This window comes from Haliaeetus leucocephalus, unplaced genomic scaffold (genome assembly GCF_000737465.1).
Source record: "Haliaeetus leucocephalus isolate CR32 unplaced genomic scaffold, Haliaeetus_leucocephalus-4.0 Scaffold555, whole genome shotgun sequence".
NCBI classification, from domain to species: Eukaryota; Metazoa; Chordata; class Aves; order Accipitriformes; family Accipitridae; genus Haliaeetus; species Haliaeetus leucocephalus.
The window spans coordinates 16,501,211-16,529,159 of record NW_010972991.1 but is presented as its reverse complement, the minus strand read 5'-3'; the positions used below and the strand labels follow the sequence as shown (position 1 = coordinate 16,529,159).

At 35.1% G+C, this 27,949-nt stretch overlaps 1 protein-coding gene across 5 annotated transcripts in view; it reads left to right on the top strand.

Annotated features, from left to right (window-relative positions):
- RIMS2 (regulating synaptic membrane exocytosis 2) overlaps nt 1-27,949 on the top strand; it is a 487,588-nt gene that overhangs the window by 143,226 nt on the left and 316,413 nt on the right. For 2 of the 5 annotated variants that reach the window (XM_010577012.1, XM_010577009.1), the window contains exon 1: nt 11,227-11,809. The exons of 2 other annotated variants lie outside the window; for them this stretch is intronic. In XM_010577012.1, the coding sequence (XP_010575314.1) occupies nt 11,688-11,809 (122 nt within the window). In that variant the 5' untranslated portion in view covers nt 11,227-11,687. Of the gene's footprint in view, nt 1-11,226; nt 11,810-27,949 lie in introns of those variants that run through there. One more of the 5 variants, XM_010577011.1, reaches the window with a different exon arrangement.

Here is a 27,949-nt window from a genome sequence, read left to right as displayed (position 1 = left end):
GTAGTGTCTCAACTTCTCCTCTTCAACAAACTTGTTTTGGATGATGATAGACTATACTGCAGTAATGACTGCTGCACTGGCATAGATCAGGACCATTCATTCTTACCTACTTTACTTCTTCACTCCCCCTTCAAGTAATTAAGAGTTTTTATAAGAATGCTTGTGTCCCATTTGTAGATATTCAGAAAAGCTGTCAGTTATTTTCATAGTTAAGCCTGGTGAAGCTAACTAAACCAGGAGATTTCCCTCAAGACAGGCATTTTAAATTTCATGCTTTATGTGGCGTATGGGAACTTCTTTTGGAAACATTTTTTTCTCTCTGAAAATTATATTTGGAAATTTATACTGTGGTATATCACCCAGTATCATGAAGCCTTACAGTTAAAATAACAATCAATTATGAAATTAACCCTAACCCCCTCCCCAAAGCTTTTAATGTAATGACCAGAAGTGCCTTTACTCCATTAACATAAAACTCCAGTATTAAATGGAAATCTTTCCAAAGTAAAATATTTACACTGCTGTAATGCTTATAAAACCCAGGCTCTATGACACTGTCAAAGGAAATGGATTCCAGAGGTGTGTGATCATCAGGAAAATATTCTTCTGGTATTCCAATCAGCTGAAGATAGGAGCAACCCAGGAGACCATAAATCTTATAATGACATGAAAGGAAGATAAATTAGTATCTCTGAACTCATTCCCAAGATATGGAAGGCTCCAACTTTTATCCAGTGTACTGAACAGCAGAAATTAATAAACAATCCAGTGTTCTCCTAGCTCCTGTTTCACAAAATGAAAAGGCTAATCTTAATCTTGCTGTCATTTGGAGAATGATCTATCTTCTAGCCTATATATTAGCCTTTGTTTCCATCACAGATCCCCTGGACACATTGACACCCAACACAAGTTTGGAGGCCTTTTAAGGTCCAAATTAGTTGTCTGAAAGTAGAGATACTGCAATAAATCTCTTAGGTTATTTTCCAGGTGACTAAAAGGAATTTCTAAAATTAATTAAACTCTCAGGTTCACAGGGAATGAGAGCCAATTTCTGCAATACCACCATGGACTTTGAGATCAGTGTAACTGTTACTTTCTTTACATAATAAGGAGCTTTATGACCAGCCTGCTCACCCAAAGAAGTGTTTGTGTAAAGGATCTCATCCACAGAGGATGACAACTGTGTATTTCACAAAGAGAACATTACCTCTTTACCTGAGTGTGTATATTGAAATCATTACTGTGCTGGGTGCATTTACGTTGTTGGTAATCATCAGTGGACTGTTGTAGGATTTAATTTTTGCTGTCTGCTTTGTGCTAATCATGTCCTCTCTTAAACTGGTATAATTAGGAGAATAAGGGATATAAGTACGAACCGCCTGTGAGCACTGAGGAAATCAACATTTGCCTTGAATACATCATCCTGAGGCAGAGAGGAAAGACAGATGTCTGAAAACTGTTAGTGCGTGTATTTTCAACTCCTGTTTTTAGTATTTTACACTATTAATCATGCATCATATTTTGTTAGTAATATTTTAAATCACCTTTTGTTTTTTTTGAAAGGTGACAAATGATAACTTTTGATGAGAGTGAAGAACAGAAATTTCTTTTGTAGCAGATGAAGTTTTCAATGCATTGTTTCAAAAATCAATCAAATCTCTGTTCTAGGCCAGCACTTCTTGACTAGTGAGACACATCTCATTGGTGAACCATCCAGAACTGCAAATGAGGCATAAAGCAGGATTCATGTACTGTAATGAGGTGCAAAGAAATATCAATTGATTGTGAGTCAGCTGAAGGTAAAATTGGTTGAAATATACTACTCTAAACCACACATTCTGCAAGGTGCAGCATCTACTGCATATTGAGCCTGCTGTATCAATGTGTATTACACGTACTCCTCTGCTTATTCAACCAAAGTATAACAGCTTTCTGTTCCTGTCAGGTAATGCCGCTATTCCTTTAGTCAGGGAAATGAATTTTCAGTTAGACCTTTTCTAACTCCGATTGCCCAATTTTTCCATCTTAATAGTATTCCTTTAATACTTTAAAAAATATTATTTATGTATTTTATACCACATGTATGAACCTGCACAAATGTATATATTAATACTAAAAGCTTAGGATGTATAGCCATTTCAGTAAACTGTCAGACACTCTGAGGAAAGTGGAGAACTGATTTTAAGATCATTCTATGACCCAGAGTTTACAGACATTATTTTGTGGAGAAAACCGGATGTATTTCTCCTGTAGGATGCCTACCAGTCCTGCAGACATGAAACAAGATTAGCAATATCTATGAATTATTTTAGTACAAAGTAGAATTGCAGTCTTGCAGGTTGAAGAAGTAATTTCTACATTTATTAGACAAATAGGTTGGGTTTTGTTTGCCAAATGCAATTTCTGCCCCAGCAGGTTTTTAGATAAATTATGTCTTAGGTCAGGGCAGTGTGTTAAAACCCATGTATCACTAGATTTTAGGTCGTCTTTTTTAACATGGGAGATCTGCCATCAATAGGAATTTTGATAGAAAACATGCAGATCCATAAAGTGCCTGGATTATATGCTGGGACAATGCACGAGTAGGAAAAAGGGAGAGAATGTGCACACCTGGATTTTTTTCTGACATGGTGTCAGAACACAGCCAAGGCAGGAATTGGAAAGTGTTCTCAGATCCAGCAATAGAAATGCAACCACAGAGTTATATTCATACCTCCTAAATAAGGTACTTAGACAAGCGTAAGAACACTTCATTAAACCTATTTTTGGGCACTCATGCAATTTTCTGTCACATGGGGTTCTTTTTTACATGCTCCTCTCTCTCTCTATTGATTATACAGGAAAAAAAGATGGGTAGGCTTCTGAACTACGCACCTTAGTCATCTATATTTAAGTGGAATGAATCTGGATGTCTGTGTTAATAACTTCAGACAATGATTCAGGCAATCTAAATTCAACCTCTGAATTTGCCTAAAATCAATAACATCTTCATTTTCAAGCACAGAATTCCCTAAGGAAGGAATACTTAGAAACGCCCAGCTCTGGCAAGTGAGGCAGGAACTAGGCACTGGAGCTTTGTTGCAGACCACAGGTAGGCAACAATGTACTTAAAACAGTATTCAGAGGTTTTTTTGTGAACATGTCATGTAGCATATAATATTATTATCAAAACAGCAAAATCCAAAGTGCCTTATTCCACTTGTGCTGGAAAAAACCCTCAAACTCAATACTATACTATTCCATGTTTTTAAGTCACTCGGTGCAACTTGTGGTGTGCCCTAGCAATAGAAGCTTTTTGATTCACCATGCAACTTGTATATATTGTGTAATATTCAGAAGGGTGAGAAGGACAGAGGTAAGAAAAATAATTAAAATTAAACATTTAATGTAATTACTTTCAACTATTCTGTGGCTTGTCATATTTAAACAAAATTTCCCATATTGCCTTTCAACTAAAGTATTAAAGAGAATTCCACGGAGAGGTTTGAGAAGCCATAATTTATATTGAGCTAAGGAAATTAAGCAATAAGTCAAAATTATTCGTGTTAAAGATAGGTTAAAAATAATTATACTGGGAGATATACCTGGTTCTGAGGCATAACTACTGATTCATTTCAAGAAGTAGTACTGTCGTGGTATAGTCTATCATCATTAACAGCAAAAGGATTTTAAATGATAATTTTCATATTTCCCTTGTCCAATTTATTTGGCTTTTTTTGCTCTATCTTACTCATCCTGGAATGCGCAATTTGTACAGTCAGTGCCAGTTTTTGTATGTGTCCATACTAGGCCTAACAGCAGGATTTCCCAAATGAACATATGGCACATTTCCTAGTGTCTGCATAAGGAGCAGATCATTGTGTTATCTGAGTTTTAAAAAATGTAGATTTTTTTTTTAACACTGAAACTATTTATAATAAACAAGTCATCTAGCATTTAATTTTCACAAGCTTTCATTTTTTCCTTTCATAGGTTTAGAATTTAATTAAGCCATAACTGGTCAAAATAAGGTAAAAACTCAGCTTCCAAATATTTTATTTGTAAAATGTATTCTTTCCAAACTAGTAAGTATACAGGTGAAATCTCATGTTTAACTTGCTTGCCACCTAGAAGGTTTTAAAGCAATACTGATCAGTGGATCATGATTATTTCTGTCATTTACTTAGACCATGATGAGATGCAGGGAAATGAATTGTTTGGTCTCACCACAGAACTTCAGCGCACCCAATTAGGGACAGTTGGCACTTTCCTGCTAAGGAAGTTCAAAGCTGATATGGAATCTCCCAAGACTTGGTCTTTTGGGCTGATGTAGTCGATACTCCTTGACTTTCTTGGGAATCTATACATGTCAAGGTTAATTTTGTCTTTCATTAAAAAATAGACATTTGCTTGCCTTTTTCCCCCCCTGTGTTGATGACATTAGTTCTGAGAATTTTCAGAGATGGAAATATCCAGACTCCTGTGAAGGTGCAAAATGTAAACTGACAGCTTATCTTTGTATTTTATCCTGAATGTAAGTAGATTAATCAGAGCATCCTCTTAACCATTTGGAGTGTTGTGGTACTTGCTGGGTGAGTTCATGACTGAGGAGCTGTCGTGGTTTAACCCCAGCCAGCAACTAAGCACCACGGAGCCGCTCACTCACTCCCCCCATCCAGTGGGATGGGGGAGAAAATCAGGAAAAAGAAGTAAAACTCGTGGGTTGAGATAAGAAGGGTTTAATAGAACAGAAAAGAAGAAACTAATAATGATAATGATAACACTAATAAAATGACAACAGTAATAATAAAAGGATTGGAATGTACAAATGATGCGCAGTGCAATGGCTCACCACTGGCCGATTGATGCCCAGTTAGTCCCCGAGCGGCTATTCTCCCCGCCCCCACTCTCCCCAGTTCCTATACTGGATGTGACGTCCCATGGTATGGAATACCCTGTTGGCCAGTTTGGGTCAGGTGCCCTGGCTGTGTCCTGTGCCAACTTCTTGTGCCCCTCCAGCTTTCTCGCCGGCTGGGCATGAGGAGCTGAAAAATCCTTGACTATAGTCTAAACACTACTGAGCAACAACTGAAAACATCAGTGTTATCAACATTCTTCACATACTGAACTCAAAACATAGCACCGTACCAGCTACTAGGAAGACAGTTAACTCTATCCCAGCTGAAACCAGGACAGGAGCAGCGCACAGACTGCTTCCAGTGGCACTAGAACAGTTCCAAAATTTGGAAACGCGCTAGAGGCATAGTGCTGAACTGCGCTTTTGGGCCTTGATCCAAAGACTATTGGCGTGCAGTGTTATCCCTGATTTCACTGGAGTTAGGCTACTAAACAGTTGCTGCTACAGGGAACAGTAGCTCAACAGGCTTTGGAACAGCAAAGTTCTAGTACCCTAAACACAGCAAGTAAGAGAATGAATTGGGGTTCACACATCTTATCTGGAGCACTGACATTATTCTTGTGTGTAACCTGAACCAGATCACTTAAGCTTCGTTTCCTAAAGTATTTAATAGATAATGTACTTACAAGGTTTGTGATGATTAACTATTTCTGTAAAGCTCATTCTAAGGATGAATTATTATTATTTCATTATTTGGTGTTACTGTTGGTGGACCAGGAGATAAACTTTGGTGAGTCCTTTGTGCATGGGATACCATTAGCAGCAAGTCCAATGGAAACTGAGGAATGAGGGAGTTAAATACAACAGAGAGAGGTGGTTCCATGAGCACCAGAATCTATACAGCCTATAATGGTGTCTCATGTTTTTCTATCCTATTTCCTCTGTGATATGGTGGAGAATCACAATAACTTAAGCACCTTTTCCTATCATTTATAATAATTTTGTCAAACTTAAGTTGGCAATGACGTGGCTATTTACTGACCATATTCTGGCTGTCTTTCTACTGCCAAAGTCAATGGGTAATGGCTCAGTTCTACACACCCTTCCTCTATGTGCACTGACTTGGGTCTTTCTCCTCCTATGATGATGCTGATTTTCACACAGCTTGCTGGAATTTAACTATTTTAATATTTATGCCCCTGTGAAATTAACCAGTCTCCTCAAGCATATTAATCATGGTGATAGATGGTAATATGGACAGAAAAATGCATAAACAGACTGTCCGGGTTTCTAAGTCTCATATCCTTGGTTTAAAATCTGTAACTTAGGCTAAAAGGAGAGTATAGATTACTATTAAAGGGCTAAATGGAAGGAAGATGAAGAAGCACATTAAAAAGAATTATATGAATATGGATAGAATGCCTCAAAAATGAAAGTATGGAATCAGGGAAGTGTGGATGATACTGAGATAAAAATGCAAGCAAGAAAAAACAGTATTTGATGGTTGAACATGAGGGTGAATTTACGTTCTTTTACATTACTGCACTTTGTTAGTGGATATTTTCTGTAACAAGGTTTGGTCTCTTAGCTGGAATTTCAGTATCTTCCATCGTAGATCTGTGACCTGACTACCAGGGAATAAAATCAGTATCACTTTTCTGTTCTCAATGAATGTTTAACTCAGTGAATTAAATAGTTCTTTCAATATTTAATTATTTTACGGGAGAGAGAACAGTCTCAACAGCAAAGACAAATTCCCTTTGGAATAACCAAGAGGGTGTTGATGAGGACTTTGTGGGCGTATTTGAGCAAGCCAGAAGAGAAACTTGGGACTCAGTTTTCCATGTTCCCAGACACTGTTCTAACTGCCAGACTTCCTGTAATAAAAAGAAGGGTGCGTTTTGAATGACTGCTCAGGCGCCAGCCCAAGGAGAGGATTCATTATTACAATTCTTGGGCAGAGACTGATGCTTCCCTGCAGCCTGGATTTAGGTACTTTTATCCTTTTGGGGTTGAGGCTTTATCTGCATTCCTCTCTTTATTATGTCCTATCCTAGATATTCAGGATACTGGCTTCTATGACTCCTATTCTTATGTGATTAAATTTACAGTTGTAGATTTTGCCTTAGTTCTTGCTAATCTTCCCTTGTGAAGCTGAACCTTTGAACACTGACGTGATGAAATAGAAATGAACGTGTGCTTTACGCCAGAAGAAAGTCTGGTTGCATTTCACTTGCAGCAGTGAAGTGAAATGTCCATCCTTGAATTTAATTTAAGTTAGTCCTTTAAAATCATGTCCCACCTTGGAGCATCAGGTCACTAATCTGACCCAAAATGAATAGTCTTATAAACTGTAATGATGTAACACCATCCAATGTGCAAGGCCACTGTTGTTAACTTACCTGTCTGAAAAGCATTTGCTCAGATGTTTTTTCTTCTCATAATGAGAATACTGAAAAAGTAAAAATTTTTTAATTCTAAATATTTAGCTAAATGCTTTGGTAAAGGCATGTTGGAAAGCAATGGTAGCTGCATTACAGGTATTTATGTGCCATTAATTACCCAATTTTATTTAGTGTCTAGATGAAAAAAATAGAGGTTTGACTTTCTGTACATTTAAAAAATCCTACTCTTACCCCCAAACTCCAAGTGACTCATCTTTACCATTTTCGTCTGTGATTCCATCAAACTATATTTATGTAATATCCAGTAAATTAGAATGGCATTGAATCCAAAGTTGTACTTGATAATATCTTTTATCACAGAACAATCTTTGCCTTATGAGCTGTAATGTATAGCTTTAATGAGGTTGCAAGACTTTACCTTGTTTAAGCTACAACTTTCTGTGAAATGTCTTTTCTGTGTGGCTATAATAAAGAAGTCATGCCTATAAGTAATGTTTGAGACAACATATTTGTACATATTGTCAACTTTCTTTGTATAGTAGGTTTACCTTAAGAGCCTTCTGAATTCTAGAATCAAAATCAAAGAAATTTAATTTTATATTTGAAATAGAAATGTTTTATATAAATTGAAAAATATTCACACATACTTGGGAGCTTTCTAGAATAACTTTTCTTCCAAACTACTTGTAGCTGGAGGGTGTTTATTAAGATTCAGCTTTGATAGAGAAATAGGTATCTGTATGGATCTCAGTGTAGCCTGGCTTAATGCACCCAATGATGCTTTCCCAGGCTTGTCTTTTCATTTTGAAAATAGGCTGTCAGCCATGTCAGGTAGTTGCTTAGACTATCTGGTACTCGTTTTTCCCATTCTGTGTAATATCTTTAAAGCACTTTATATTCATGTCTATGAAATCCTTCGTAAAACTGGTGAAGAAATGAAATTTATTATTACTAAACCATATTTAGCAAGATTGTGTACATATATATGCAAGTATAAATACACAAAATACTATAATAAAGATCACTATCAAAATTATTTGAATCAGGCCCTCAATTGTTAGGAAACACCAGAATCACAAGTGCTTGAGTAGTGCTTGGCTTACCTAGTGCATGTTGAAGTATACAATTAGGGGTGTTTTGACAAAAAAAGCCTGTGCACAGCGGACCTCTTTTTTCTTATAATATGGATATTGGTGGGTGTAGAGTGAGTGACCTGAAGAAGAGAAAAGGAGATCTCAGGTGTAAGGAAGTTAAATATCAAATAGAGAAAAGAATTAATTCCTGTCTTTTCCAGAATTCTTATGTGAGGCTTTTAATCTGGGAATGCTGAGGATATAATTTCCTAAATCTTAAAAATGACACCAAATCACTGTGCCCTTCACCACATGAAATTTTTTAATGTAAAAAATACTGAGACATTTGAAGATCACTAACAGGATTGACATAAGGTAACTAGTAGCTGTACTTTTTGTTCTCAAACAATATTAGTGCACAGGAAATAAATTTTATTTGTGGTTCCACAGACTTCTTTTGATTATCAGCTCCATTCTGGCTCTGAAAGGATGGGTACTTCAGTGGGCACAGCCTACTGTGCTCATGCTCCTTCATTCCATCCCCTCCAGCCTCTTCTTGCTAGGCCTCTTTGTTTCCTTAATTCTTCTCAGCCCAAATGATTATATTTTGGAAAAGGTGGAAGTAACTAAGAAGAGGGCTTAGTAATAAGTCTACATTATAGGGTCAATACAATAATATAGGCCACATAGTAAATACAGGAAGGAATTGTTTATTGGCCAAGGGGTCTCATGGAGAGCAATAGAAGGGTCAGGAAAGGAAGGCAATTCTGTGTATTTTTCTGTACCATTTATTTTTTGAAATAAAAAAATTGTATTTCTAATCAACAGTAACTTAAATCTTGATGAAAATTCCAGACATCCAAAAAAATGTGTATTTGTACAAGTCCCTTGTCTTTATAGTTGAATTTTCTGCTAGCAGCAACTATGGATTATTTGCCTTTAAAAGTATCCTTTTACTTTTATCTTTTCCATATTAAAGGTCTTACTTGCATGAATATCTGCAGAGTACTCTTCATTCCTTACCCCAGAATTAAACGAAAGAATTAGAAGTTTTAAATATGTATCCCATTTTGTCAGTAGTTTTAGAACAATTTTACAAAAAAAGAATGTATGTCATAACTTCCATTTTAAATATCTGAAAGTGAAGACACAGAAAGTTGAAAGTCAAATGTTCAGACCTTGGTTGCAACTACAGGAACATTTTGGCTTTGATGACCATTCATAAGGCACAAAACAAAATGGTGATATAATTGAAATATATGTTAAAATATTGGTCTTGTACCTGCTCCATGGTCAACATTTTCTCTGGATGGTTAAGTGGTGCATATGAGACTAATAGTTATTTGAATAACTTGAATAATTTGTAACAAAATGATTCTGTTTCTTGCAGCAGATACGAAAATTTTGTCTTTTTGATGGAATGAACATAAAGGCAAATTTTCTTATCTTACAAACATGAATTCTCTGTAATGTAGGCAAGGTATTTACCAAGTATTAAGTTTTCGTTTTATTATACTGAGATAGCCATAAACACCCATTAGGTCCTACTCTGGGATCTCAACAGTTACCAGCTTTCCCATACATATAGCCTGGTACTTTTTACCATAAGTTGTAATGCATTTCTCAAATACAAATGTTTCCGTAATGCAAAGTATGCTATAGGCATAAACCCAGATATTAAGAACTATTTTGTGTAGTACTTTGTAGGTTTTCACATGACTTTTGGGAACAGTTTTATTAGCAGATATTTTCTTGATTTTTTTTTTTTCTTAAATATTTAACATGGGTGTTAGTAGGGAGTCTTCTATATCTCTTTTAGAGGGGCCTGGAGATGAATTTGTTCCTATTTCTTTTTTTGTTTGAGAATCTGCGTTGTAGCTGCCATCCTTTTGGCCAAAGAAGCCTGCATGGGTACTCCTTTCTGAACACATCAATACAACACTTTAATTAGCTGGAAGGTTGCTTATTCCCATATCTTCTGGGATTAAAATCGCTTTCAGTGGAAAAGCTTTAATAATGGCCCTCATTTTATGTTGGTTTATTTGGAGATTTTGTAATTAGTGCTAAGATGTTAAAAGCTGTGGATAGAAAATGAGATATTCTAAAGAAAATCTTTTTAATTGTTATTTTTCAATTTGACAATGATAGAATATATTCTCTAATGTTATGTAATGTCATCTTCTGGCACAAGCATTGAAAGAAAAGAGGAAAAATATGTTTTGTAGTCAGGGAGACTTATTTTCTGTACATTTAATGGTATTCACCATGCATATTATGCTGCAGAATCTCACTGTGTTCTGTTCGATGACTGAGTCTGCTTCTTGCTCTTTGACTTCCTATACTGTACATGTACTGGAGACGTAGGCTCCTAAGACAGTGGATTTTCCTGGAAATAGACAGGTATGGAGCACCCAGAGAAGTAACTGATTTTGCTCGGTTGCGTCATGGCTGATTCTGTGCAATAAACTTTTAAAAGATGCTGAAGACTTCTTATTTTTGAAATGTAGTACATATATAATGCAGTCATTCCTTTTAGTAATTGATCAAGTTTGCATGATAAGTCATTGCCTTGATGCTGTATGTACAGTACCTAACAGACTAGTTACGTATAGAATGTATACTGTTTGCTTCAGTCATGGATTGATATTACATTTAAATGTTTGCACTGAAAAACTTGTTATCTCATGTAAGGTACGGTATAGCTTTTCAGGTATGAGATGAAAGGTCTATTGTTACAGTCTCAGTGCTACATGTTTTTTATTATATGAAGAATATTTTTAGAGTGCTCTTTCTGTCCTGTAGAGCTGCCTTTACATTAAAAAAAAAAAAAAAAGAAAAAAAAAAGACCTACATACACGGTCACTGATGTTAGTCATTTTTACAGGGGAGGGAAGGAGGAGGGGAAGATGCAGAAATCCTCCTCCTCTTAGACAGTAGTAACAGCGTGAGGATGCCTTGTCCTCATTTTTTTTACTTCTGAGATTTTATTGCTGGCAGCCAGATGTGCTGAAACTCCTGACGACAGCATCTATTCACTGCGTGTTTTTAATAGGCTTAGAGAAATATGAGTAGAGTACATGAAAGCAGCTCAGCTTCACACTTCAGCTGGGAATGCCCAAAAAGCTTACTGCTGTTTAGAATTCTTGCTACAGTCAGGAGAAAGCCGCACGGGTACTAAATCTTCTACGACTGAATTAGAAGAATAATGACTGTACAATTAACTATCAGCCCCTGCTCATTTAGGCACAGTTTTTACAGAGATCAGGAAAAATATGGAACTTGATTGGCATGTTTGCATTTGATGGTGTGTGCAAAATAGATGACTTTTAAGACAGGTGGTGAAGAAAAATAGAAGGGAAGGAAAGAGAGAAAATGCAATTTGAGACACTGCGCCAGGTCTGCAATTCTGTTTTATCTCATTTTCATGGGGTTTTCTCATCCCCTCCAAATATTTTACAAAATGATCTTTTTGGACAAACGTTGAACAACACTAGGTGAGTAGAAATGAAACATTTTTGCCTTACCATTGCTATGCTTATGCTGACAGTAATCTATTTGCATGTTTTTCAGTGGAGTACTTTTATAACTGCACTCTTAGATATTAATATTTTTATGGTAGCAGTGAGTCTCTTCTGTTGGTGCTTTTATGTTTATGTAAGGATTTAAATGAGAACTCAATCTGCAGAAAGCAAGCCAGCAAAGATAGAATAAAATATTTAAGATGGTTATGTATCTTTCAAATACATTAACTACCATTAGAAGCTAGCATTATTAGCTGTAATCCTTAAAGCATATTAAATATTCATAAACAAATTTGTCTGAGAAAATGATTTGTATGTGGATGTGGCAGTGAAAGGATTAAATGCTCAAAGATATGTCTGTTTAACCATACATAATTTGTTGGAAGATGTAAATTAGTAGTCCTGCATACCTTTTGCAAAATAGGCAGCAAGCAGTTTCTTATTTTTAGAAGACTTAGATTCTGTGTGTGACGCTTTTCAATAATCTTTGTAACTGGCCAAATTATAGTTGATCAGTGAATGCTTTGCAGCATGTCAGTCAGCTCTGTAGGCTATCCTTTTATGAACAGCTGTTTTTTTGTGGGAATTAGAAATGATAAGGAGAAGTTGTTTATTGGTGTGAGATAATTATTAAATTGGTTTCTTAGGATTTTTTTGGGGGGGTAAACTGGATTAATAATGACTCATTTTTGTGGCGTTATTCAGTAAATGTACTATAATACTCGTGCAGAACTTTTTCATACTGCTATTAAATGTTAACAATAAAAATGATTAAGAATTTTATCTAAAACAGTGTGAATGCAGATCAGGGAGAAAAAGAATCCTTTAGTTTTTTATAAAGATAGTGCACTGATGGAAACATTCTGGAAAAAGGGTGGAAGTAATATTGCAGAGACTATATCCAGCATTTTAATCTTCTTCTCTGTATCTGTGGGAGGAATCCCTTTTAAATGGGATATTATTTCTTAAATACAGTGATATTTGCACTTAATACTTCAGAAAACTTATCATTTTATTTCCCAGGATATTATTGTAAGGATTCTCTCCCTTACTGCTGGTGTTTTCTTTATAAATATTTTAATATTTATTTAATGTTAACTGTTTTCAAGTTTTGATATCTTGGTTATGAATTTCTAATTAGGCATGTAAAATTATGGAGGTAGCTATAGCAATCATAATCACTTTAATGAATTAAGATTTTCTTAGACATAGATGAAATCTGTAGTCAGTGAGATTTTTCTTACATCCCTTTGGTGTACTGTGAAGTCTTTGAAGCTCTACAAAATGGAGCAATAATTTATGTGTTATCAGCTGTGATTGTAAAACAGTGCATATTTGTAAGGGCATAGTTTCAGGCCTGCAGCAACCAACAAAGCCCTTAGCAACTGTTCTAATCAGCTACAAACCAAGTCCTGATTCTCTGGATCTATTTTTGCAGCTCAAAGTGCATGCTTTTTGCAGATCAAGGTGCATGCTTTTTGTTATTTTTACAGATACATGTGCATAGTGCTTTTAGGTGTGTATTTTGCTTGTAAGTCTCTAGCAAAAGCTGCGTATGGTGTCAGCTTCAAATCAAAAGACATCAGAGAATTTGATTGCATTTGCTGTGCCTGAGATTTAGAATTATATTTATCCTAGAAGACTGGCAAACAAGAAAGGATTGTTAAGAAACCTAGCCTCCTACCTACTATGGGCTGTCTTATTTAGTATGAGAATATTTCTATATTTATAAGGAGCAATGTCGTATTTTTCTAGGTACCAATGCTTTTGGCCTCAAGAAAACATCATGCAGTTTTCTAACATTATCCAGCAGTAATCATAAGAGACTAAGTCATGCTTTCTGTGTCTTCTGAAGTTAAAGTCTAAAAACTAATTGTTCATGCATTAAGAGTTAATGTTTCAGAACTATGGTAAGGAAAACAAAAATACCTCTAGCATGTAAAAGGTTCTGCTTCAGTGAGGTATAATGTGGTCTGTCTCTTTGGACTTTGAAGCTAAACATTTTGTCAGACTGAAAAGAGATGATCCTTTTTAAGGTTTTTCTTTCTGGTTTTGCATCTGAAAAGTAAAATTCAGAATCCAGAAAGGTAACAGCTGACATTAAGCACAGAATGATTAACTGCTGCTTACACAAAGTAATAATGTGAAGAAAACAGGCTAATGCATACTAATAGTATGGTAGATAATGGAATATAAAACAGAAAGTCAGAGGGAACTAGGTACTATGCATATAACTGTAACTGAAAATACATTGCTATTAATTTTCATATAATCTGTTCTTGGACTTCTTCAGTTCTTCTGAAAGTTTAGATATGCTGTGATTTTGTTGCAGGAAAGCCAGTTATCTTGGCCTTCACTTTCTGATATTATACCAAACATTAACAGGAATAGATATAAAACTGTTGGTTTTTTTTTTTTCATTTCCCGTAGAAGCATTATATGAGTTGGGGTCTTATTTGTATATTTTTTGCATTGCAGTAGGTGACGTGAGAGGACCCAAATGATATTAAACTCCTCATAGGTTAGATTGATTTTGCCATTTAAATGGGTTTAGTTATCCTCTGCTAACAACTTCTGTTGGAGGACTATTAGTTCTCTTTTCCCAGCTACATGGCAACACTTTGCTGTAAGATGCTATTGTGAGTGTAAAAGAAATAGCTGGTTTACTGGGCCTTCCTCCTGGTCCTGCACGTCTCTATCTGACATTACCAACTCCAGCCAGTTGAAGCAGTAAGAGAGACCTATGACTTTACCTCAAAATTGTTTCACCTACGTTGGGGACTGTAGTGCTATTTCCTGTGTAATAGGTTACTTTCTATTGAAAAATGATTAGAATTACCTCATGTCAGGAAATCACAAGAATTGTTTTGCATTCTTAACATTTGGCAAATAGCTAGTTTGTGGAATAATATTCTTTATGTGTCTGGGAAAAGAAAGTATGAGAAAAGAAATCAGGAGACCTTTTCTGAAAACATACTAAGTTCTTATGTTACATCCAAATTCTAAAGCAGCATCTAAAGGAGCTTCAGGTTTTTTGCAGTCTAAAATTTTTCTGATGACTTTCAGTGACATACTTTTCATTCAGATGATTAAGACAATGACATAAAGTTTTTAAATGTCTTTAAAAACCTTTAGTTATCAGATCAGCTGGATTTTCTGATTGCCATTCTTCATTTAGAGTTCAGTGTACAAATACTGTGCTGTCAGATGCTCTATTTGTAGCAGTGTGCTTTGTGAAGTCACAGTTGCTTTGGGCAATATTCAGATTAACACATCACTGCATAATGGCGAGTATCCTTTGTGACTAAAATTGATACAAACTGTACAGAAAAGTATCAGTCCGATTTTACCATTGCAGCATATATTAACAGCTTTTCGGTGAGAATGGAAAGCAGTGGATTTACCTAAACCTGGTTTCTCCCACGACACGTTGTTACTTCTTTGTTACAGCTATGTGAATGTGAATTTGTTGTCTAGGTTGGCCACACAGGGGCATAAGATAACCAATATATTCGGCCCAAAAATAGTACAAAGGTTGTTCACAAATTCTGTGTACAGCAGAGACTTAGGAATGGTCCATGTTTAGAAATTAGACACACTTAGTTTAAAAAAGTAAACTGTATTTTCTTTCATTGAATGAAACCCTAAAATTTTTAAAGATTCTTATGTGTTTTCACTTTTTCAATCCCTTGGTAAGCATCTTTTACATAAAGACATTGATTTTCAAAAGGTTACTAAAATACCTAATAAATCAGCCTGTTCATGAAACCAGATATTTACACAGAAAATATAATTTTAGCAGAAAATATGATATATTTTCATTATTTAATTTTCTGTTTTGTTTCCTAAATATACCTATGAGCTATTTACCAATGCTCCATTTTGTAATGAAGCCATCACATGATGTCAAGAATTACTGGCACAGACAATTGTTATTTGTCGTGGTTCAAATAATGATTACTTTGACATTGAAGGAAAAAGATAATTTTCTGTTCCTTGTTGGGAAACAATTTTGTTGAGATATTTCTGTAGAATAGATCTGAGGTTTTTTTCTGACTCTATCAGTTCAACAAAGCAAGAGGTTTGCTATAATTCTAAGAGAATGTTGCATTTTCAACTATTATTAGTCTCAGAGCCAAGGATAAAAACACACTGATGGCATCAGAACCGAGATAATATTGTCCATATTCTGACATACAGTAGTGAATAATAACTGAAACTGCCTCTCCTCACTTTGAAAACTAGCTTGTCTATAACTACCTCTAAAAATTTAGTTTGTTGGGATTTTCACATCTGCTCCCTTTTTACCTCCATCCTAGATTCATATAATCCTGTTTTAAATAATTTCCTGAAATTTGCAGCTGATGTGCTTTCTCAGTTGAAAAACCATGCAATGTTGGAAAAAAATCCAGAACTTTTATTTGCATTTCTACTATGTATTTTTTCCTTAATGAGTTAATGGCATAGCAAAGCTATTTCCTCCCCTGGTTCTTAACTGTTCGTGTCTTGCATCAGACAAAATCAGAATTCCAAAACAAAGTTAACACCAGCCCTAGATGTCTATATTACTTCAGAGAGGTTATCCATCTCAAATGATCCTCTTATCTTTTTTTCTTCCTAAATTAGAGGCATAAGCCATATTCAGGTGAATCGCTATCTGCATATATATATACATAAACTTCTGTAAACACAAGGGAAGATTGGCTGGGGCAGCAGGTTGTACGTAAAAGGCAGAGAGAGACTCTTACAGCTGTGTGTTTGGTCTTTTTTGCACCTTTGCTATACATCCTTTCATAGAGCACTCTATGTCCTCTTTGAGTTGCAAATAAGTATATCTAACACCATCCGTCCTCTGCCACTTAATTTGCTACTTTGGGAGAAAGTGGGACAAGTAGCATGAGTTTTTAAAACTTCTCATCTCTCTATTTCCCTTGGCGGAAGCAACTGAACGTACTAACTTGCCCCAAAGCTATTTCTTTCTGAGAAGAAGTTCTGTATTCCATCCTGTCTTGGCAGCTGTTGGGTTTTGGGTTTGTTTTTTAAATCCCTATTTCTAGGAAAAACCATCCCTGTAACATCCTGTTACAGATATTTTCAGAGAGAGAAAAGTAAGAGATTTCCTTACAGAACCATTTCTCTTCCCATGTCTTCCAGCTCTGGAGAGAGATACCTTCTGTTACTTCTACCTCAGTTGCTACAGATTTAATAAGGTGACATATGCTTCCTCCATGAATCTCACAGAGCTGTGGATATTTGCAGCCATAACAGGTTTCTCTCTATTCTCATTGTGCATCAGCTGCTGTTATCTGATGATTGTAATAAAATCCTAGCTGGCATATGATCTTAACCTCCCACCAGGAAGAAAAAAGAGGATGGGTCAGAGGTGGATAATTTATCTCAATTCAGATAGTATGTTAAACTGGCAAATTTAAATCATCCTAAATTTGGAAATGATTAAACATGCCTTAAAACTTGATTTTTTTTTTCCTCACCTGGGTGAGAGCAACAGAAATCTAAGCTATATTTGAGTTACCAAGTACCACATTTTTGATCAGAATATATAAAAAGAATCTCTTTCCATTCTTGAATAACTCAGATAATTTCTGTCATTCCTCAGAACATCCACGTAAGATATGGGTATTATCTTCTTTTTCTGGAAGAAGAAAAGGCAGAGGCCATGATATTAAAAAATGACGAGTGATTTTTTGTACTCAACTTGAAACATTTAAAGAGATTTGTTCAATGACAGAGCCCAGTAGTTTATGAAAACTCCATGTTCCAACACAGACATCCAGAAATCAAATTTGCTAGTCATGACCCTTGATTAGGTAGTAGATACATTTGGGGATAGATTGAGCTGTGATGACTGAAACAATAACTAGCCCCAGCTATCCATTTGACGCTTCTTCACGGTGCTGTCACTCCGGTAAAACTGCTGTGAATGCTATGCAAATTGGCTGCATATTGCCTCAGTTTAGAGTTTGGTATATTGGTATGAGGCAAAGTCAATATGCCAGACTGCTGCAGCTGGTCAGACTCATATTCATAAATATTTCTGTTTTCCCACCTGTATGTTCAAAAACTCCTGGTGAGAGTCTTCACCAGTCCTGCTTTGCTCAGTACCAAGTATGTAAAAAAATGTTTAACTGCACTCATGTAGTCCCTCACCTTGTTTTCACTCCTTTTTTTATCCTTTTAGCTCTTTTCCTCTTGGGTCAGTAAGTTAAATCACATGCACATCTATGGCACAATGTGCCTACTATTGGCACTATTCATTTACCAGGTCAGCAGTAGTAATTATAATGCATTGTAGAAACATGGGGCTTCAAAAAGCAAAACTTTCCGTATCAGAACTACGATATGTCTGCGTTCCTTGATAGAGAAGTTTTGCTGGCTATTCCTGCCACCATTACTGACTGACTGAAGCAGTGGAACGGAAGATGACCACTTCTGTTGGTGTGGGCCCTGCTGTTTCTTGATGGGTTTTTACCTCTTTTTCATCTTTTTGGCAAAGTGTGATTCTGAGTAGGAAGAGGATTAGAAGGGAAAACAAACCTATTTAAACCTCTACTACCACAACTTACAGGTGGACAGAATAGCACAAATAAAATTGGGAAGTTTGGCTGCGTAGGTCCAGTTGAACTGGGGAGGATGGAAGAGAGCAGTATTGCAGCTACATTGCTTCTTCACTTTTCAGGTGCGACAGGGCTTTCCTACCAGTTGCTAACTGTGGAACTAGTGTCCCTTTAGATTTCTCAGGAATATACTCTTTGATTTTGCACTATAAAAGCAGAATGAAGGTTTACTTGTAGAAAACATTATGTTTCAAAACAGTTCAAGAAAGATTGGTGTCTGGGCCTCAAGTGATTTACAAGGTTCTGAGAAAAGGAATAAAAAATATAATAATGGCCCCCGAAAAACTGTGAAATCCAAGATGAGTATTGGAGTTAACAGTATCATTTTAGCTTTACCCTAAGATAAAAGGTTTGAAGCAGAAATTGGAAGTATTTCAAGTCCTTGGCTTCACTTCAGCATGTGCTTTGCAATAGGGAGGCAAAGGCAGCTTTCTGGTAGCTGCTTTTGCTGTCTGCTTTTTTTTTTTTCTTAACCTGATAAGAAATAATTATGAGACTGAGAAATTAAATAAAAATGTTGTGTATTGGAAAATTTTGTCCCAAATTTGTCTAAGTGTGACAGGGATTACAGATTTAATTGCTGAAACATAACTTTTGTTGGTTTTAGGATAAGAATTGAGTTGGATTTATCGTACAGAAGTCAGAGTGAATTTGCATGGTGTCTTTATTTATAAGAATGAAATATTTCTTGAATAATACAGTTTATCCTCCCTGCAATTTTTGACTTATCTTTATGATTAAGATATACTTCCAAATTCCTATCTGCTGGTATTCAAGATAATTTTTTATCATGAAACTTCATCAATATTTTCAATACATTAGTTTTTAGTCCATGTCTCTTAGATAGTAATAGCCATACATATTATAATAGGAACAATAATATTTACTTTTTAAGAGGTGCACAAAATTAAGTTGACAAGCAAGGTAATACAATTATGATAATTGCTTTTAAATAGTTATTATTTTTAACCTATGAAATAGTACATAAAGTCACAGAGAAATACTCTAAACCAAAGAACTTTAGTATGTGGTTTAACTATTGTGCACCAAAGATGTGACCTTTTGGCATGTGTTATGTATGTATATTTGTAAGTAAATAATAACTCACTTCATTATTAAATAAGTAGTAGAATAATGAAATGAGAATATTTGTTACAAATTTTAGCATTTTTTCTCCATGTAACACATTCAAAATAGTATTTTAAAGTGACCCAAGATGATGAATAAAACATTGCTAAAAGATGGAACCTCAGAATTTCAAGGCAACTTCACACTCCAATTATTTATCTGTAATCCTACAAAATTTATTTGCAAGTATAGAAATACAAACAATTAAAAAGAATCTAGGATAACTTTAAAAACTTTGGCTGAAACAGCAAGCCTAAAAGCTCTCCTCCCCTCTTACCCTCTCCTCTTCTATATACCAATGTGTTTTTTTACATTTCTTGATTTTCCCAGTATTATTTTTTATGTTGTTGCTCCTGTGTGTTCAGGTTGCACTCAAAGCAAGTGCATTTTGTGTAGATGTTAGGACTGCAGGGGTGCTTAGCATTTCATTCATTGGAGGACTTCCATTTTTCACTGCTAATGGTGGCATTGTTCTGCTGCAAAATTACAAGAAAAATGTGGGTTTTAGAGAAGACCCAAATTTTATAACTCTTCTGTATCACAGTGACTCTAACACTCTTTGATCATTATTCAAATAACCTACAGTAAAAGCTTCTAAGTAAGTAAGTGCCCTGTTTTCAAGAACTCTTCCAGGAGAAACTGCTTCATCTAACTGTCATACTTTTGGGAGTTTTGGAAAAGTGTCAGGGAGAACAGAAAAGATTTTAAAATGCAACAAGAATTATGATATTAAAAACACAGCAATAGTTTATGTGCACAAAAGCTTGCTTGCGCTTAGCATAGATCTTTAATATTAAAGTGCGCTCATTTGTAGGACACAGCATAGTCATGGTTTATAAGGAGTACCTGTAATAGTAATTAAAATCTCTTATTTTAGAATAAAGCATGAGAAGAAGGTATTAGTGTCATTCAGTCAAAGAACTGGGGGGTGCAGGGGTCTGAATTCTACACCTGCCACTGTCAACATCTCCTTTTTAGTGCCAGGAAAATCATGTAAACTTCACTGCTGGAGTTTTCTGGGATGTATTTCATATTTAATACTTCATGGGAGTCTCTGAAGTTTAATTTATAAATATTTGCAAAGGTCTTCATGATCCTGGGCTTGTAAGTATATGCAAGTGAAGGATCAAATTAAATTTGCATTCTATTTTCTGGGAATTGACATTCATCTTTAGGTTTTAGGCCATGTGGCAGAGTAGCTTAAATATCCTAGAGATACACAAGTATTTTGTGCCATATCCTTCACTTGCACCAACGATGACCTCCGTCATACCAGCTGCAAATTGCATCATATTACTAACTATATTATTTCCTTACACACTGTCAGCTACACAGCTGAAGTGTCCTCACTACATTGATTTTTTTTTTTGTCTTGGGATAGGTCTTTCAGAAGTTTTTTTCATTAATTTAAAAACTGAACGTAATTATGCAATTCTGTATTCATATACAAATAGTAAATGTATTTGTATTTGCAAAGAAATTCTTAACACGTGAGGATGTTGTGCAGTAGGCATGTTTGATAATATTTGCCAAGTGTAATGGAAACACTGAAAACTTGGGCTACTATGCAAGATACTCAGAGACTGCGCTCACAAGATTGCACTAGTGTACAGAAATACCTTGTTCTCCTGTTAAGCACAGAAAAAAATCATTAATTCTGCAGGGGGTGTCGTGTGGCCTCCTGATGTTAAACTGGGGAAAAACCTGCAGATCTGCATTTTTGTGGATTTTATTGTCGCAGTACTTCCATGCAACTAATGCAAAGGGATCGTTACTGGATTCTGGTCTGTTGATGCAATCCACTATGAATAAGTCTGTATTTTAGAGTTCACAGCTAAATATAGAAATAAACACAGCTGAGAAATTTGAACATTTCCTACTTACCTTTAGTTGGGAAATCTTTTGAATAATCACTGGGCTCTAAATGCTGTCTCAATAACCACTTTTCTACTGGAATTATGCAAGGTACATTGATCAATATTTCATTTTGATCACATATGGGTGATATACAAACTGTTCTTGTTTCATACAGAAAAAAGTCTGTTGCATATATTTACCTTTGATTCGAGCAAGTGGATATTGAAACAACAGTTTAGGTCAGACTGAGAACTAATCTCGAATCTACTGCTGCTTCAGCTGAAGTGAGGTGAGCTAACTGAAAAGAAGAAAGAAAAAAATATTTTTACATATGTCTTTGGCAATGCATCAGATTTACTTGAATTCTGGGAGTTTCATTATAACAATTTCAAATTTGGAGTGATGTGTTAGTGATGTGATATGGTTTTGTCTCCAGAAAATAATGTTAGCTCATTGTAATTGCCATGAAAATGTGTGGGAAAAGTACACTGAAATCTAAGGAGTGCAACAATGTGGAGATAGGATAGAAAATGGAGTTTGTGATATGGACCTATTCACTGAGTTGCAGTGTGTTATTTCTCTCTCTTGCCTGTCTGTATTTTTTTCGTTCTCCTGCTTCAGTTCTCTCCCCTCACAAGAATATGCTGCAGAATAATAGAATATCCTTATTAAATCGTGTGTCATGCATCCCTCATGCAATGCAACATTTAAACTATGGCAATAGAGTGGAATATTCCATTATTTCCAGGTACCTAAATAACACATTTCAGAAACTTTAATTTCTTTCCTAGTTACTTTATACGGGGATGAATCTTATTCTATTGCATAACAAAAGCACTTCATTCAAAGTTCAACATCTTTCCCTGCTCATATCACTAGCTAAAACCAAATAAATTATATTTATTTCAGTTTTTCAAATGATTTTGCATTAACAACCATTGGTGGCTTTTCTTATTTTCCAGAAGAGAGTTTGCAACTTTAAGTTATATAATCAAAACCAAGAGAAGGTAACATGTTCTCAGGCCAATATATTAATTTCAGATTTTTATCAGCACTGTGCTGGATGAGTCTATGCACTGAGCAGATCTAGAAAGAAAATTCTATTTTCTATTATTTTGACAGGTTTTGTACTTAATCACTTCTGTGCAGTGTATTTTTAGAGTGTGCTTTAGCAAAGACTGAACTGGATACACTGAGAAAATGTAAGAAAATGCTACAATGATTAATTTTAATGCACTTTATACTGATTACAAATTGACTAATGCCAGCATGAAACTGGTACAGTCATAGTAGGGACCTTTGCATATAGACCGTATATCTGGACTTTGCCTGTACTCAAAACATGTCGGGAAGTCCAATTTAGAAGCATTACTGAACTGGAAGAAGAGGTTTATGAGAGCAGCTGTGAGGAAGGATGCTGTCAATATCACAGCAGAAGTCTGTATTAACTCTGCAGTGAAAGCATAGCCTCCATTTCACCTGATTATATTTTCTGTCTATAATATACTTTGTGCTGATTAGCTGCACTTTCTACTGCAGGGCTGCTGCATTTTATTTGTGGTATATAATCATGTATAATAAATAAAGCAGTTTGAATACTTAACCAGGAATGATACTACATTTATACAGGTATCCATGATTATCATGCATTAATTATGGTTCCATAGTTAATGTTAAATCTTTTTTTCTTTTTTTCTTTGAAGCAGAAAATTAACTTTGTTGCTTGTATGAAGGAAAACAAAAATCTCAGGTATTCCTAGCATTCTCTCAGGAAAGCTAGTTTTGTCTGGGTATCTTGAAGCATCTCTAATCCTGTAAGATAATATTTTAAATATGTACATACTGGGTCTCATTTTTTTCCAACTCTGTACAAACAGTACAAGGAATATGGTACTAGTATAGCCTTTTTCAGTTTCTTTATAGCTATATGATCTGCTAACTAAAAAAGACTAAAACCGGCTAACTAAAGATTGCTTTCCATGTATCATTATTGACCTTGATTAGTCAATAAAGATTGCTTTTACTCTGTTGGTTTAAATATTTTAAGTTATATATATAGAATAATAATTTATTTGTTAAAAGAAGATTACAGTATCTACTGTTGTCTTCAGTAAATCTAATACAATAAATTAGGTATACAGTTTGCCATGAAAAGCTCTTACAGTGTTCCTCCCAAGCATCCTTCTATTCCTTCTCTAAACCATCTTTCTATGTGTTGATGAGAATTTTGGGTTCTAGTGAACTAGTTGGAAAAAGGAGCTTTATATTTGAACTCTTCGTGATGAACATATGTTTATTGTATGTCACTCAGGAACTGAGACTGAGATAACAGACTTTTAGAAAATAGCAGTGGACTTCAGATGAACATCATCTATAGAATGGAAATACAATGTTTTTCACATAAACCCCACAGATGCCTGTTGGGGCTGACCATGACTGGTGGGTTACCACCTAACTAAAAAGTTTTGAATACCATCTTAGGTTTTGTGTAGTATTTCTAACTGTGAAATGCAAGGTGGAACATGGGGTCCTAAACAACTCTGAGTCACTGACACTGGGATCACTGTGCATAATTCTGGACATACATTTTTAGCAAGTCTAGAGTTCAGAAAAGCAATAAAAGGAGGTAAAAAAATACAGAAGAGAATAGTGAAGAGAAATGGAAATATGGCCAGGTTGGTTTAGTTAGAGTTGAAAGGAGGCAGATTAGCAGCATATATGTGTATTAATTACTTAAACAGCAAGAAGGGAAGAGATTTATTTAGGAGATTTAACCCCTCCCTCCCAAAGTGTGATGTAATCAATAGAAGGTTTTAACTGAATGCCCATGCAGATTTCTTAATCTACCACATTATAGAATGAATCACATAGGAAATGGTATAAGCCTTAAAAAAATAAAAACTTCTGAAATTAGATTGAGAATACTCTATAAAATGTACTGTGGGGAAAGATCCTTCATTGTCATGGAAACAAACTAGATGATCTAATAAATGTTTTCCATCTCTAGCTATGTTCTATTTTTGCCATTTATTTTCAGGTGAAGACAGAAAAGGGAAGCATTTTTGATTATTTTTACTGTCTCGCAATACGGTATAGTATACTAACAGCTGAGATTTCAATACTATCCCTGGAAGTTCATCTTTCATTAAGATTAAGTAGGAATTATTGTTTACAGTACATGAATGCCTAATTAAAACATGTGGACTAAATAACATTTTTTACAGAGCAAATACTACTGCTACTATCTCTGTTGTTTTCTGCATCATGTGAGTATCACTTCTGTCATATTTTGCTAATTCTACTGTCTTTCAGTCCAATGCAAGGCAAGTCAAAGAACTGAAACTAAAATTGATTAATTTTATTTACCCTTTATCTAAATTATCCCTTTGACAAGCAAAACCTTGTTTTCAGAAAAGTGTTTGGACTGCGTTTGTATGTTAACTTTTACACAAGTTTTTATAGAGTAAATTATTTGCTTGGAAGATTGTCTAAAGAATAGTATCACAGATAAAATATGTGCTTCTTTCCATAACGTTTAAAATTAATTTGACCTAGCACCAATCTAACAGCCTTTTTTCCAAAGAGTTAACTGCCACCTGATGACATGAGAAGTTTGTAGTTAAAACATCATCAGAAGTTGTGTTAGCTTAAATTCAAATTCTATATTTTGTCTTTCTTTATAAAACTTAATTCAGAAGTCAAGTATCTATATAAAGAAATAGAAAAAAAAACAGGTAAAGAATGTATAGATTCTGAAGGCATTTTTAATGCTTGCTGCACTTATGTGCAGTTTCTAAGTTTTCAGCAGAAATTTTTACCCTTTGCATTGCTGAAATAGTTTTCAGTTATATAAACTTTTTGAGTCAGACAGTATATTTACAAACACCTGAAATGGAGCTTGTATTAAAAGTTCAAAATCTAGAAGGAACATTTCAAAAGCTAACACTGAGCTCAGGAGACTTGTATCAGGCACTGAGACCATTGTAGGCTGCAGAAGGAAATGAGAACTTTGCCGAGCTCTGTCTCACCTAACAGATACTAATCAAAGCACCATAGGCTTCCTGTGAAATCAGTGGAGAGACATAGATATTTTAGGGCAGAAACCAGCTGACATGTTTTAAGCAGCTACATTAATTTAAGTGTATTGCTCACCAGAAAAGGTGAGGTAGTAGTAGCTTTGTCTTTTTGGGGAGCTAACATTTACAGAGGGATGTGAGTGCAAAGGCTGTAATTACTGCTATTTCCTGAAAATTTCCTAGCTGCCTAGATCGCACCTTAATGCCCGTGGCTCACATTGCATGCCTAACATTTTACATGCTGAAGATAATTAACCAGTTAATGGTAATTATAATGAAACTCAGAGTATTCCGAGAAAAGGAGTGTAAGACAAATATTTATTACCTCATATGAATATGACTATTAGATGCACCCAGATTTTGAATCAGTTGTCTAAATGAGGCCAGTGTACCCTTGTTACAGTGATTTGAGTGGTTATTTCAGCATTATAATGTGCGGAAATATTTAATGATGATATAACTTCTAAAGAAAACAGAAGTTGCTAAAGAATAAATATTTGTTTATAGCATTAATAATTTCTTTATTTTTCCTTAGGCAAAGGCAGTTCCTTCTACTTAGATTGTAAGAAAATTCATATATAGAAAAGAAATCATTTCTCAAATAGTGCGATAGAGAAATGCTATCCTTTTCTTTTAGTAGTTGAGATGTAGTGTCTATATAAAAAAAAAGTTATTTGTTCATCTAGCTACTATGGTTGTTGATAGGAGGAACAGTGCTGCTTGGAGAATAAACAAAAATTTATTATGTAAAAATTAAATGAAATAAGTAATATAAGATTAATGAAATTCAAATTACCACAGCCTGAGTCTGTGAAAACTAAAACTTTGATTGAGGCTACTCAAATAAATCTATTGAAATACAAAAAAAAAATCTCTGAACCCTCTTTTAAGTGGAAGTCCAAGCCTGCAGCAATATTTGCTTATCCTTGTACGCTTTCACAGCAGTGGAACTTTTCATAAGGTAAATTTGTCAGACGATTCACTGCAAACACAGTTTAATGTGGTTTGCCAAAAATGAGCTCTGTACTGTATCATTTGCCATAGAAGCAGCTTATTTCTAACTATACTATTATCAATATACTGCTCTCAGAGTTATTTTTTCAAATGCCTTCACCATTTAACACCATTCAAGTTCCTGCACTTTACAAAGATAATACGATTTCTAAAGTGAAGAGGAAATATCAAATAAAATCTTACACAAAAAATTTCTCAGAAAATATTGCAGACTCATAGAAAAATCATCATACTGCCAAAGGGGGTACATTTTAAAATAATGTATTTCAGTGTATTCAAATCTGTTCTTAAATCTGTTCTACATTCATGCTAGTCTAATGATAACTATGGTGCTGCCTACCTTTTCTTCCCTTATGTCTGTCAACAGCAGCTGTTGCAGCCAAACCACTGAAATGAAAAAGAATCAGCACAAAATATAGCCACATTTTCCAGAATATTAATTCAGGCTTTGTGTGCCAAATAAAAAATAAGAATACTAATTCATTAAAAGTAGTAAGCAATGCTTGGCAGATATTTTTTTGTCTAATAAGATGGTTACATTGAGTCTAATTGTGTTTAAAGAATAGCAACAGGAGAAAAATTTAATACAAATATGTTAAAAATTAAAATTAGATTTATCATTAGCTGTTTATTTCTGTTCTAACTTTGTCTCTTGCGCTACAATCTCCAGAACTTTCTTGTTTTATAATTTATTTCTTTTGTAAAGCAGAAGCCGCATAAAATTTAATTGAATAGCTCTGAAATACTATACAGAGACAATCACAATTAATTCATTCAAGTAAAAAATATACTTCACCAAATGCTTCAGGACACACATCCAACTGCACTGTCAGTCTGACTGGTTCCAGATAAGTTTTCTGTTCAGTCATCCGGCGATGCAATGTAGACTATAAATTATTGTAAAAATCCATCAAGGATGTTTTTCAGTGTGCGTTTGCACACATTTTAAAATACATTTAATAATTAACACAGATTTATGACTGTCCTAAAGAAGAATTACTCTTTTTGTTTATTTGGTTTACATTTTGAAAAATAAACCTGTGTGCATCTCGTAAGTTAAACAGTTCATAGAAATCTGTGGATAAGTACCCAGGTAGCTGATAGATCATGGACACGCACATTTTTATGACTAAACCTACATACTGCTTGCAGTTCTGAGGAGATCCTACCAGTTTTGCGGAGCTGAACATCTTACCACCTACCAAACGGGTAGTACCGTATGGGATTCCCAAGCGAGGCGCTCCCTGATGCGGTAGGCGGGGAAGCAGAGAGCCCTGAGGCCAGCACAAGACACACTGGCCGTGGACACACTCGCTCAGAAACACAGCGCACTTACGAGAATACCCAGCTGCGGCCTGGGATCTTTTGTCCTCCTGTTAGCGAAAGCATAAGGGCCTCCTAGA